Here is a 13,336-nt window from a genome sequence, read left to right on the forward strand (position 1 = left end):
GACTGGTTGTTTCCTGGGACCAAGGAAAGAGTACCAACTATAAAGAGATGCAAAGAAGTTTGAAGGATACTCTAGATCTTGATTGTGCCTCAAGAACATAATTCTGGTTGACTATTAAAAATATTGCTAAACATACAATAGTAGACAGAAATAAACGGACTTAACTAGACAGGAGCTTGTTGACATAATCAAACAGAAAAAATTTCTTTCAAGAAGGGCTTTTAATGAGGTGCCTGGATGGCTCAGTCGGTTGAGTGTGTGACTCTTGATTTTGGTGGTCACGATCTCAGGGTTGTGAGATGGAGCCCACAATGGAGCCTGCTTAAGATTCTCTTTCTCCCACTCCCTTTGGCCCTCCACCCCCCTTCAAAAAAAAAAAAAGGACTTTTAGTAATATATCTTTAGTGAGCTATAGATAAAAAGAAATGCAAAGCAATCTTATAAACTGTATTTAATGTTTTTGTTAATATAGGAGGACAAAGCAAGTAAATTATGTTCCTTTCCTTGGGAACCAAGACTTTTAGCCTAAAGGAAAGAATAAAACCAAAGAAATAGACTTTCATAATACAAAACTTGAATAAAACTATCAATATTAATTCTTGGATTTATTTTTGCCTTTCTAAAAAATACATATTTTATAGCTCTATCCTCTGGAAAAGGCCCAAAGCTATAACCTATTAGCAAAGAACATTTGCAGCATCTAAATGTTTCTCTGCAAAGGGAATTAGGGCTCTTTGGAAAAATGGCTGATTTCAGGTTTGGGACAGAAAATGTACAAGTTGAGTCTAGGGCATCTTGTAGAGGCCAAAAAGTGATCAGGTTACAAAAGAGTAATAAGGTTATATCAAAAGTATAAAAGACCAACCTGAAGGGACTACCACTGGCCAAAGATGAGACAATCTTAACTTCAAAAAAATTATGATTATAACATTTAAAATACAAAGACAGGGCAGTTGGGTGGCTCAGTTGATTAAGTGTCTGACTTGATTTCGGTTCAGGTCATGATCTCATGGCTATGTGATTGAGCCCTGCAACAGGCTGATGCTGGGCATTGAGCCTGATAAGGGTTCTCTACCTCCCTCTCCTTCTGCTCCTTCCCCTGCTGAAAATATAAATAAAATAAAATAAAATAAAATAAAATAAAATAAAATAAAATATAAAGAGATACAAATCTATTCATTCATGCTGACATTAAAAAAATGAACAAACTCATTATAAGTGTACTAGGTTGACAACATCTAAATTGAAAGTGGGATAAACAAACATTATGTGCCTCCTAATGTGATCACTAACATCCAGCATCATCCTGGTCTCCTACTCCCAAAATTGAACTTCAATATTATTAAGGCTCTAGATCTAAGAGTTTACGGAAAAAAATATGGTGAATAGAGGAGTAATTTAAATGACACCAGAAGGAAAAGATCTATGAAATCTAGAACATGGGACATTCTATAGGAAAACATATAAGTGACATGAAAAAAAAGAGGGGTAAGGGGTTGACTATCGTAGATTAAGAGAAGAGACTTAAAAGCCTTACCAACCAAAGCAACCTCAAACCAAATACAGAAATACATTTTTGAGACAATCAGGGAAACATGAACATTAAATAGGTATTAGGTATTAAGAAAACTTATTAATATTTATTTTGATATAGATGATAATGATATTCTGGTTATTTTTTAAAAGTAATTTCTGTTAAAGAAATTCTTTAGACACTAAAATGTTTATGGTGAAATGATATAAAGTATGGGGTTTGCTTTAAAGTACTACAGCCAAGAAAAAATAATTAAAAAAAATATATAAGCAAAGGATTAGAGTAAAATAAGATTGGGAAAATGGTGATAACTTTGAAGCTGGGTGATGAGTATTTCTAACGATTTAAAATTTCTGAAATAAAAAAAATTCATAGGGAGATAAACATTTTTACGAATGAAATTTTTAAGAACAACTGTAGTTTAATTCTGCACTATTAATGTAAATATATATTTAATGCAATCAGTAAATCTGTAGATTTCATGTCTAACATACAAATTAAAGGGATAAGAAAAAAGTAATTATCTGGAAGGCAGAGAAGACAGAATTTCAATTACTGATTTAGAAAACTTACTTACATCAGGCATCAAATAATTTATTAAATAGGGATATTAACTAGCACATTCAGCCTAATATACTGAATAAATGTTCTCCCTCAAAAGAAAAATTCTTAAAAAATAACTGAAAAGATTCTTTTAAATCATAAAGCTTATAAAGAACTAACCTTCTATTAAATTTCATGTTATTTGTTATCAGGAGTCAAAATAACACTCACGTTTTGAAGGAGTTGCTCAAACCAGTCATATCCAGTATCTCTGCATGCTGCAACCTAAGCGGGAAAATATGGTGAAACTATTAAAATTAGAAATTTACTTAAAAATCTGAAAAAACAAAAACAAAAACCAAATCTTTGCTATGTTTTAGCTTGAAGTATATTAATGTCTCAATGTTCTCATTTAAAAAATTAGTTTTAAAGTAAACTATTCTTTTAGTAGACCAGTAATTTAACAATGCTAAACAATTTTATTTTAAAAACACTTTAGAAGATATTCCACAAATTGGTTTAATATATTGAAATTAAATAAGGTATTAGAGGAAAGGTGGATGGGAAGATGCGTGAAATAGGTGAGGGGGATTAAGGACAGCATTTGTTGTGATGAACACTGGATGATGTATGGAAGTGCTGAATAAGTATATTGTACACCTGAAATTCATATTACACTGTATGTTAACTAACTAAAGTTAAATAAAAACTTTAAAAAATATAGGATATCACATTTTGAATAATAACTTCAATTAGAAAAATCTGTAAGATTTAAAACAATACAAATAGAAATGTTTGCTTATTATTTTCCTTCTAGATAGAAGATAGAAAGACATGAGTGAAACAAAGTTGAACTTGTAAATGATAATACAAAATGTATGTTCAAAACAAAAGTACTTTGGGTTGAAAAGGTTTGGAGCTTGTGCGTATAATTAAAAGTAATGAGACTTATCTTAACTCATGTTGTCTGAAAAAGTACTATCCCATTTTAGGTTGCTATCCCTGGGCTACTGTTACTCTTCATCCACTTTTCCTTCTTCCCCCTCTCTGTTTTCAATCAGTGGAGGAATACAGCGAATTTCAGTATCAGTGCTTAAGTGAATGAATGCCAAGAAGTGATTATGTAGAAATACCAATCTCATCTTCTGAGCATCCCCTGAGTATCTCCAGAAATGTAAAGGGAAGTTCAGCTGACTCTGAACAATGCAGGGTTTAGGGATGCTAACCTCTTGCACACAGGAAAATCTACGTATAACTTTAATTTCCCCAAAACTTAACTTTTAATAGCTTACTGCTGACCGGAAGCCTTATCAATAACAAACAGGTGATTAACACATATGTTGTATGATATATGTATCATATATCATATGTAAAAGTATATCATACTTTTACAGTAATGGAGTAAGCTAGAAGAGAGGAAATAGTAGTAAAAAATAATCCTAAGGAACAGAAAATACAACTTATAGTACTATATTGTATTTACTGAAATAAATCCGTGTATAAGTGGACCTGTACAGCTAAAGGGTCAACCATAGTATTAAATGTCAAGATTAACCAAATATCTCATCATTGTCTCTATATTCGTAAGAGTAGGTAGGCCTAAACTAGGTTTGCAAGCACAGGGACCACACCTTTGTTCCAGTCCTTACCACATCAGTGATGTTTAAAATTTTCCTTGTCATTGCTTCTTTGTCATTGTGCGGAGTTGGAGTAAACCAGAGTTTTTGGAATGTTTCATTTACTAATTTCTAGAAGAAAGAAAATTTCAAACTACACAACTAAAACAAACGGCAAAATTATCAATCCCAAATTCTTATTAAAACCCAAAACAAAGTTGGTACACCTGGCTGGCTCAGTCAGTACAGCATACAACTCCTGATCTCTGCATCATAAGTTCAAGCCCCATGGTGAGAAAAGAATTTATTAAAATAAAACAAACAAAAAAAACTGTCCCAAAGCTATAAATAACTAATCAAAACATAAAGGAATTTTTGGCATGAATTTCTCAGTTTAGAAACATCCATCAATTAATTTCTTAAATTTATAATCTTTTACAATTGGTAAAAATTTTAAATAGGTGATATTATGCCTAGCCTACGGAATCTGCATAGTATACACTCAAATGTTTTTGATCAAACTAAAAAATATTTTTACTACTTTTGGGGAAAAGTGGTTAAAAACAAACACAAGAACAAATACAGGGGACAATTATATATAAATAAATTAATGAATAAGATTGAACTTTCAAAGAAGTATTTCTTAACTTAGAACACCAAATACATACCATTTGAAAATTAATTCGATAATAAACTTCCTGCATATAATGTAATCACTATGATGACATTAAATATTATAATTCAACTGATTGAGAAAGATCAGATTTTATTAACATAAGATCTATAAATAAAAATGTAAGAAAGTATGCCTTTTTTGAATTTATAATCTAAAAATGTTGATTCGCTTATAAAGATTTTATAAGTCATATTTTACATATACATCAACAAAATTTAGATACAATAAACACTTAAATTACTTAAAACACAAAAGAAAAAATTTTAAAGAAGTCACCATTTCATCTTACCTTAATGCCCTCTTCATCATTGACTCTGCGAATCATTTTTACACACATTTCCGTAATTTTTGGAAATGTTGGCTGTTCAATACAGATGTCTCTTAGAATCTTTATTACCCTTTTCCTGACACTGATACCAGTATCCTAAGAACAGAAAAGTATTTTTAAATATCAGAATGCTTGATGTATGAAATATGATAAAATAAAATTAAAGAATAAACACTATCAGGCAGTCTATTGACTACTAACATGATAAAGATGGTCTATATATTTCCTCCCTCTATGCTTTCTTACTAACGTTACTATAAATATGGGTTATTATGTTGTTTTACGTTTAAAATATGAAATCCAAGACATAAAAAAATATTAAACAGCACTGAACACAAGACTAGAACATAAGCTCACCAAAATTAAGTGGAATAATAAACATGAAGCTTTCAGAATAGTGGCACTTAAACAGCATATGAAGTATTTTTTTTTAAAGATTTTATTTATTTATTTGACAGAGAGAAATCACAAGTAGGCAGAGAGGCAGGCAGAGAAAGAGGGGGAAGCAGGCTCCCTGCTGAGCAGAGCCCGAAGTGGGGCTCGATCCCAGGACCCTGGGATCATGACCTGAGCCGAAGGCAAAGGCTTAACCCTCTGAGCCACCCAGGTGCCCCTGAAGTATTTTTTTTTATATGAAGTATTTTTAGCAGAAGTGTTAAACCTAAATCCAATTGAACCACTGTCCCTATCATCTTATAGTTAATAAGAAATATAAGAAACAAAAGAACAAATTAAATAAAACCTTGAGGAAATAACAAGACTGACCCTGGTCTTTTTAAATGAGTCACTGTCATGGGGGCAGTATATAAAAAAGAGAATACTCTAAATTTTAAAACATGATCACCAAATGCAAAGTATGCTCTTTGACTGGATTCTGTTTAAAAAAAAAAAAAAAAGCGCGCTAGAAAATAAGTTTTTTCCACCAGTTTTTAGGACTATTGTAGAATCTGAATATAAACTGGTTATTAGATGATATTTACAGACTGTTAATTTGGTTGGATGAGACAGTAGTTTTTGTTTGTAAGAGCAGTACCCACATTTTTTTTTGGATAGGTAGGATGAAGTATCCACAGAAGAAGTAGACAAATACTTTATTTAATTTAAACTAATTTAGCAAAAAATATAGATGAAATATGGTGCTAGATACTTGAGTGTTCACTGCACTATTACTCTTAAGTTCACAAATTTTCATAATTAAAGAGTTTTAAAAAGAAATAAAAAGCACTGGACACTTAATGTACAAAATTATTTCCATTATGCAGTCTGACAACCATGAAAATGTTTTAGGATATACTACTTGGGTAGGTGCTGTCAGTTCTTTAGCTTTGAGAATCTTATTGATTGTGCCTTTCACTCTTGAAAAGACTAATTCACTAAAATGAAAAAATTTCTTCCACTCTCTCCTTAAATTCTTTGTTTCAATCAAGATTTTATGCTAGTGGAAGCTGAAATTCTTGAACTCCCAGTCACATAATATTCTGAGAGCAAACTAAAGGTAGATAAACTCTTATCACTGTGGGGAATACCCAATCCTGTGCCTGATAGACTTCTGTTAACAGAAGTCAGTATGCCTGCAGTGGGTGATGTGGAAATTCCACAGATATTCTGTAATGCCAATGTTTCCTGTTTCTTTCTTTCTTTTTTTTAAGATTTTATTTATTTACTTGACAGACAGAGATCACAAGTAGGCAAAGAGGCAGACAGAAAGAGAGAGAGGGGGAAGCAGGCTCACCGCTAGGCAGAGAGCCTGATGCGGGGCTTGATCCCAGAACCCTGGGATCACGACCTGAGCTGAAGGCAGAGGCTTTAACCCACTGAGCCACCCAGGTGCCCCTCCTGTTTCTTTTTATTTTCCAAGAAAAAGGCTTCAGAGCCAGAGAATTCCATGACATACAAAAAAAGATGATCTTAGGATAGCATTTCTTACGTTTGTTCTTAAGACTCAAATGGCTTTCTCATTTCATTTTATCTAAAACTTGTAATTCAGCTTTAAGGAAACAGGCAGATATATACAAAGGATCCAAAAATATGGTCAGATACCAAAATTCTGCACTTACCTCTCAATGAAATAGTTCCTCCTGTTCATACATACATACAAATTTATTCTAGATTCCTGTCCAAAATATTTATGCCATTGTAGTTCCTATCATTTACTTAATGTAAACTTGCACCATTAAAAGGCAGTAGTAACTGAAAAAAGGAATCCAATTTTCGACAATGATTTGTTTTACTGTATCAAGCAGTAAACATGTTCTTCTTCAGTTCTTTGTTTGGGTCTGGGGATGAGTGGGCCTGAAATCGGTGTCTCCTGCCCTTGTTGGCACTCTGTCCAATCATTAGGACTTTTAGCTCTCAGCTCAAGGTTAAGGTAGGAAAGGAGGACCTTTTTTCTGCTTTCTAAATCTGGGAGACTGGAGATTAGAATTTGCTGCTGTCCAGCCACCCCTTTCTGGATTCAGTTCTTGTCACCAGAAGTACCTATTAGCTTCCCCTGCCTTCAAACCCACTGACTCATCAGCACTATAGGGTCACAAACCACAGCTTTTAATATTTAATCTGGTTTTAAGTCTTTAAGGTGGCTATGTAAAATAGACACTGACAGGTTTTCTTGGGGGGGCTGGGTGGGGGGTGGAAGAAACATGTCCCCCTTTAGGAAGTTGCTATAGTACAGAGATTAGGCAATATATGATTGATATCTACTTTTCTAACTTGTCTAGTTTAACAATTAAAAATGTGATACTAGAAATCACAGGTACTATGAATCATAATAAAAATGACAAAACAAACATACCAATATTCTTTCAATCAGCATATCATAATACTGCTCAGCAAGCTGAGGTCGACAAAGAACAAATCGACCTAATAATTCTACTGCTGCTTCTCGAACACTAGTGGAATTATCCATTAAACGTCCATGAACTCCTCGTTGCATATCAAGCTAAAGGGAAATGAAGAAAATATAATTTATACTAAGTAGAGCTAATACTTTAACTTGAATGCAGTACGCAAATAAGAAGAATCATTTGTACTCTTCTTTACCCTTGCTAGAATACTGGGGTCTACAGCAACAACCTCAGATAAACACTTCATTGCTTTTGTTCGAACGGCAATTGCATTTTCACCAAGAACTCGAAGGATCTGCCAAGCAAACATTGATATTTTCAAAATTTTAGAACATGGAACATTTAACAAAATAGCATGAAAACATGCAAAAGAAATGAAAATAAATACTATATTTATATCCCTTTAACTTTTATATGAGGAAAAGATATTATTTTACTGATCCAAAGTTTTAACTTGAAGGTCAGTACAGTAAGTGAGGCATTCTATACTTTAGGGTCCTCCTTTTATCTTGGCATTCTCGATTAAACCTGTCTTTTATAGCTATGCTTCATTTGCAAGGACACACAGCCCTACTAAAACCTTGCTATGAGTTACTAATTCAGGATATTTAGTATCATTTAAGTGATAATTTGGTAATCGAATGTTTTTATAACATCATTCTACCTATACTATATGTATATTCATATAGATATATACCCATTTCTCTGTAAAACAACAATCAATATGTAAAAAGCATGCAAAAAAAAAAAAAGACCTTTAACATATATGGAACACAAACAAATGCTACTTTCATTATCTTTTAAAATATCTGTTTCCAACAGTGAACAGACATAAACTACCCCACAAATATCCATAATCCCAAAAATCAGTATCATTGTATAAGGAAATCTGGTCCAGTTTACCTGTGTCAAATAAATATCAAAGCTCTGGGCAAACGGCCTCATAGAGGCCAAGTATCGAACAATCAAACAAGCATCATCATAGTCCACGGTATCAGAGTTCATCCTACAACAAAAAGTCATTAAATTTTCTTTTAATTTTTTGCAAAGTAGATAAAATAGATATCAGAGACATAACTGACTAAACATGTAAAATGCTTTTTCTCTAGATCTTACTTTAATGTGCTGAACTGAGAAGGTGTGGTTTTGATAATGCTTCTTAGAAACTTTTTCCGGTTTTCAGCTCGATGCATGATTTGACCAGTTGTCTCAACTTCCTTTGCATGATGTGTTCCTTCAGATGATTCTTCATCTTTTTGTGATTTCATTGCTTTTTCTGTTTCCAGAGTTGTGTCACGGAACCACTGGGCTATATAGAATTTGCGAGAAAACTGAAGAGAAAATAGATTAAGACTTGAGGTTGATGAAATTAACAAAATTTCAAAATGAAATTAGTAACAAAATTTCCAATCTATTGATAAAGTGCTTACTATCAGGAATAAATACTAAGGTGTATCTCAAAGCAAACTCCAGCAGATAAAAAGAGATTTTGAGAAAGCTGGAAGGTTTGACTATCGAATGATATAAAGCTTACTATTTTACTTTGTCTTAGCACTTATATAAACGATGTCAAAAGATAATTTGATAAATATAGTTGTATTAAATCTAGGCTACTACTATCAATTACCTAACAAAGGACAGTATTACTCATAGGCCAGTAAAATTAGATGATAGGTCAACAGGAAGAGTTTAGAACAATAGGATATAAGGCTAAAGGTAAAAACTCTAGTTACTTTCAAAATACCACCTTACTTCTTCAAGAAATATACAGCCAGTTATTACCAAAATATTTTAACACTGAGGCACACCTATAATCTGTTTCTTTCAATGCAGACTGAAAACCAGCAGTAGTTGACTGAAAAGTTTAGTTATCTCTTTAGGCTGCATATCCCATCAGCAAAAATTTAAGAAATACATGCACACTGTTTCCTAATAGAGTTTATAAATTTTATACATGAACCTATTATGCTAATAATTTGGATATATAATGTACATAAAAATATAATTAAGGATTATATTTAAATATAATCAAACACATGGAATCCTAATACCTTCTTTTCATATGCTAATAGATCACCTCAAGCACAACCTGGGCCATGTCCACCATGAGAAGCAATGATCTAGCTCAGTCTCAAAGGTAACTATGAAAAGATGTCTATTTCCCATGTCATCACACCATTTTAGTGTAATATAATACCTGTACCAGAATTTCATATAAGACAAATCAATCTATAATCATTCTTTTTTTTAAAGATCATCAAATTATCCTTTTGTTTCAAAAATCAGTATACCCAATAACTCTCCTTTTCAGGATACTTCCCAATTTTCTTTTAGACCCAATTTGAATTTGATGTGTTATTTCCAAAAAAGGGAGAAAAGATACGTACCACTAGTGAAGGATCGGTCTCAGTGTTTTCATCCAAGTAATCAAGCAATGCTTTCTGCAGTTGTTGTATTTCATCTTCTCCTCCTGAAACCTACAGAATAAAGCAAGTAAGAAGAAAAAAGATATTACTAGTATACTTTAATAATTTATCTAGTTGTAGACACAAATCTGAGTGGAAAAAAACCTGATGAACGATAAAAACTGAAAATATAAGTATAGCAACTTAAAGGGAAAAAATGCTATTTTTGAAAACCATATTATTAATTGATCAGACTGGCCTTTATTTTTATGAACTGTATGTCATCTTTATTTGAAAGAGGTGCAGTTAGTAGGCATAAAAATTATCAGAATAGTGTGTTAAGTATTCTGAGATAGGAAGGTCCCAGCATTGGTTTTCTGTATGGAAAAAAAGAGGCAATTCCAAACTTTTAATCTTAAAATGGAAACTATTGGGATGCTTGGTTGGTTCAGTTGTTTAAGCATCTGCCTTCAACTCAGGTCATGATCCCAAGGTCTTCGAACTGAGTTCTGCAAGGGGCTCCTTGCTCACCAGGGAGTCTGCTTCTCCCTGTACCTGTTGTTCCCCTTGCTTGTGTACTCTCCCTATGAGACAATAAATAAAATCTTCAAAAATGGAAACTGTTATTATCTGTCTTGCCATGGTGTTATAAGTGTCTTTGGGATATTTAAAAACATTCTGGAAGATAAATATTTTTATTTTATTTACAATACAAAACAGTACTTTATTTCAGGTAGGATATTAAATATATAATATGTGGGGTGTTCACTTCATCTAGGAACAGAAAGATACTGAATCTTTAGGTCTTGTCAAGAACAATACACAGACAGAAACTGTGAGCTGACATTCATGCCTACAGCTTATATTCTAGCTTTACCACACAAAATGCCAATATAATTTAGGGTATCTCTAAGCAGAAAAACAAAGATCAGAATAAACCACGTTGTAAGAGTATGGCGAAATGGATACATGGAGAAATTCATCATAATACTGTAAATTAGGACACTGTAAATGTCCAAAAGCAAGGTAGAGGTATGTCAAGAACCAAAAAAGTATTTACAAATGACCCCTCCCCTCACGTTTTACTCTGTACAACCTACACAGTCATGTGTAACAAAGAACTCCTAGGTCTACTCTAAGAAATACCGAAACTTGGCACCTAGATCTTGGTTTCTAAATTACCATTCTCAAATAAAAAGATCCAGTAGCAACTGGTGAAATGGCAGAATCCAGGGCTGAGGCAAGGAAAGTAAAAGAGGATGGAGGATCCTGAAACATCTTGTGCCACAAAGTTCTCAAAGAAATATGGGAATGTATCAGAAAGATACAAAAGCCAGCAATAATAGGTTCTCACTGGTTATATTTAGGACAATCTGAGCATTAAAATAATGATAGCAACAAATTAAAACCTATGAAATAGAATAGGAATGGCAACATTATTAGATGGGAGTGTCGCATTATTGGTAATTTTCTGCTTTTGAGAAGTGTACTGGGATATTTAAGCAAGAGTTCTTATTCATGGAAAATATACACTAAGCACGGTTCTCAAACTTTAGCATTCATTCGAATCACCTGGAGGGTCTATCAAAAAACAATGCTGGGCTCCACCCACAGGAATTTCCAATTCAGCAGAAGAGTCCTAAAAATGTACGCTTCTAGCAAGTTCCTAAGTGATGTTAATATTAGTGCTTCTTGTCCAGGGAATCATACTTTGAAATTCAAGGGTAATGAAGGCATTAAGCTTGCTCATATAGTTCAGAAAAAAAAAATGAACACACAGATAGGCATGCATGTAAATGTTGTGCAAAGATAAAGCAAACGTTATAAATTTTTTAAAAAAATAATTTATTTATTTATTTGACAGAGAGAGATCACAAGTAGGCAGAGAGGCAGAGAGAGAGAGAGAGGAGGAAGCAGGCTCCCCGCTGAGCAGAGAGCCCGATGCGGGACTCGATCCCAGGACCCTGAGATCATGACCTGAGCCAAAGGCAGCGGCTTTACCAACTGAGCCACCCAGGCGCCCCGCAAACGTTATAAATTATCAACAGTTAAGGAATTTGGGTGAAAAAGGTTTGTGGGAACTCTTTGTACTATTCCTCTAACTTTTCCAAGTTTAATATATAAATTATTATATGATGAATATAAATAATTTCAAAATACAAAGTATACTAAAAAATACAAGAGGCATTTCTAATGGTCAGAATAAATATGGCTATGAATGTTAAAAAAAAATAGAAAGAAAATGAAAAAAAGTTGTATATGGTAGGATTAGAGGTCATTTACCTACCATGTTCTTAAGTAACTTTTAGCATTACTACCACCTCACCCACACTTAAGAAAAGTGAAGCAATAAAACACTTTTTCTGCCAGACATGCTGTAACTATCTAATAAAATGAAAGGAAGTCCTCCTCACCTTTCCCCCCCCAAAAAATGATCAAAATTAAAAGGTATAAAAATGACTTGATTGGGAATGTTAAATCATCTTAGTAAACTAAAGATTTAAATAAAATTTAGTAAAACAAAACAGAAAACAGCATCATACATTCGTAGAAGCAGTTTGCAGAAACAAAGTAAATGTTAGATCTTACTTTGAATCTATAAAATGCAATATAACACCAATATAAGAATACCTAAAGAAGTACTTAATATCTAATATTTATCTCCATAATTTTAATCTTTTATCTCAATACCTGTTTTAAAATTCGTTCTATAGACCCCTGATCCATTTTGCTTGTAACAGCATCTTTCCTTAATCGTGCAGCAACGGTTCCAAGGTAATCAAGAGACGCCACTCTTAAAGCCATCTCTGTTGACTTGTTACTGAACTGATGGACCTAAACATAAAAATAACTTTTATTTAATCAATTTATAAATTTTTAATAGCAATTTATCACAAAAATACCAATTCTATGTTGTATTATCTGAAATGTAAACTTTTTTTTCTTGTGATATTGTTTCATAAGTGACTGCCTTCTGAGAGGTTCTGGAATCTGAACATTTTCATTAAAAAAGTATAGACTAATCCTCCTTAAGAACACAGTTATTTTCTCTAAATGCAGGCTCAACTGCTTACTTGTGAAAAATGGGGTATTACTGAGTAAGAATTTCTTATGCTGGAATTCTAATGCCTATGAAATGTTATCTTGGTTTCAGAATAGTATTAATACATTTTTCTGGTTCACAAAACATCAGGTCCCCAAAACTTTGTAACAATTTGCATTGCACAAGTTTAAATATACATTAAAAATAAAAAGAGACATCATAATATTTCTTTGCATTTTCCTATTATATTACATGAGAACTAGAAGTGTCGTGTTTTTAGAAATACTCTTAATGATGACAAAGTGTTCATATTCATCAGTTTCATGCTTTGAAATGAGTTTATGGCAC

General features: G+C 32.8%; 1 protein-coding gene across 2 annotated transcripts in view; it reads right to left on the bottom strand.

Moving 5' to 3' along the window:
* Positions 1-13,336, bottom strand: part of NIPBL (NIPBL cohesin loading factor) — a 205,418-nt gene that overhangs the window by 37,896 nt on the left and 154,186 nt on the right. For both annotated transcript variants that reach the window (XM_082724196.1, XM_082724197.1), the window contains exons 24-32: positions 12,637-12,780; positions 9,928-10,017; positions 8,657-8,871; positions 8,444-8,546; positions 7,737-7,835; positions 7,489-7,635; positions 4,659-4,793; positions 3,727-3,825; positions 2,309-2,362 (exon numbers count right to left, since the gene is read on the bottom strand). In XM_082724196.1, the coding sequence (XP_082580322.1) occupies positions 2,309-2,362; positions 3,727-3,825; positions 4,659-4,793; positions 7,489-7,635; positions 7,737-7,835; positions 8,444-8,546; positions 8,657-8,871; positions 9,928-10,017; positions 12,637-12,780 (1,086 nt within the window). The remainder of the gene's footprint in view (positions 1-2,308; positions 2,363-3,726; positions 3,826-4,658; positions 4,794-7,488; positions 7,636-7,736; positions 7,836-8,443; positions 8,547-8,656; positions 8,872-9,927; positions 10,018-12,636; positions 12,781-13,336) is intronic.

Source organism: Mustela nivalis, assembly GCF_964662115.1.
Source record: "Mustela nivalis genome assembly, chromosome: 3".
Classification (NCBI taxonomy): domain Eukaryota; kingdom Metazoa; phylum Chordata; class Mammalia; order Carnivora; family Mustelidae; genus Mustela; species Mustela nivalis.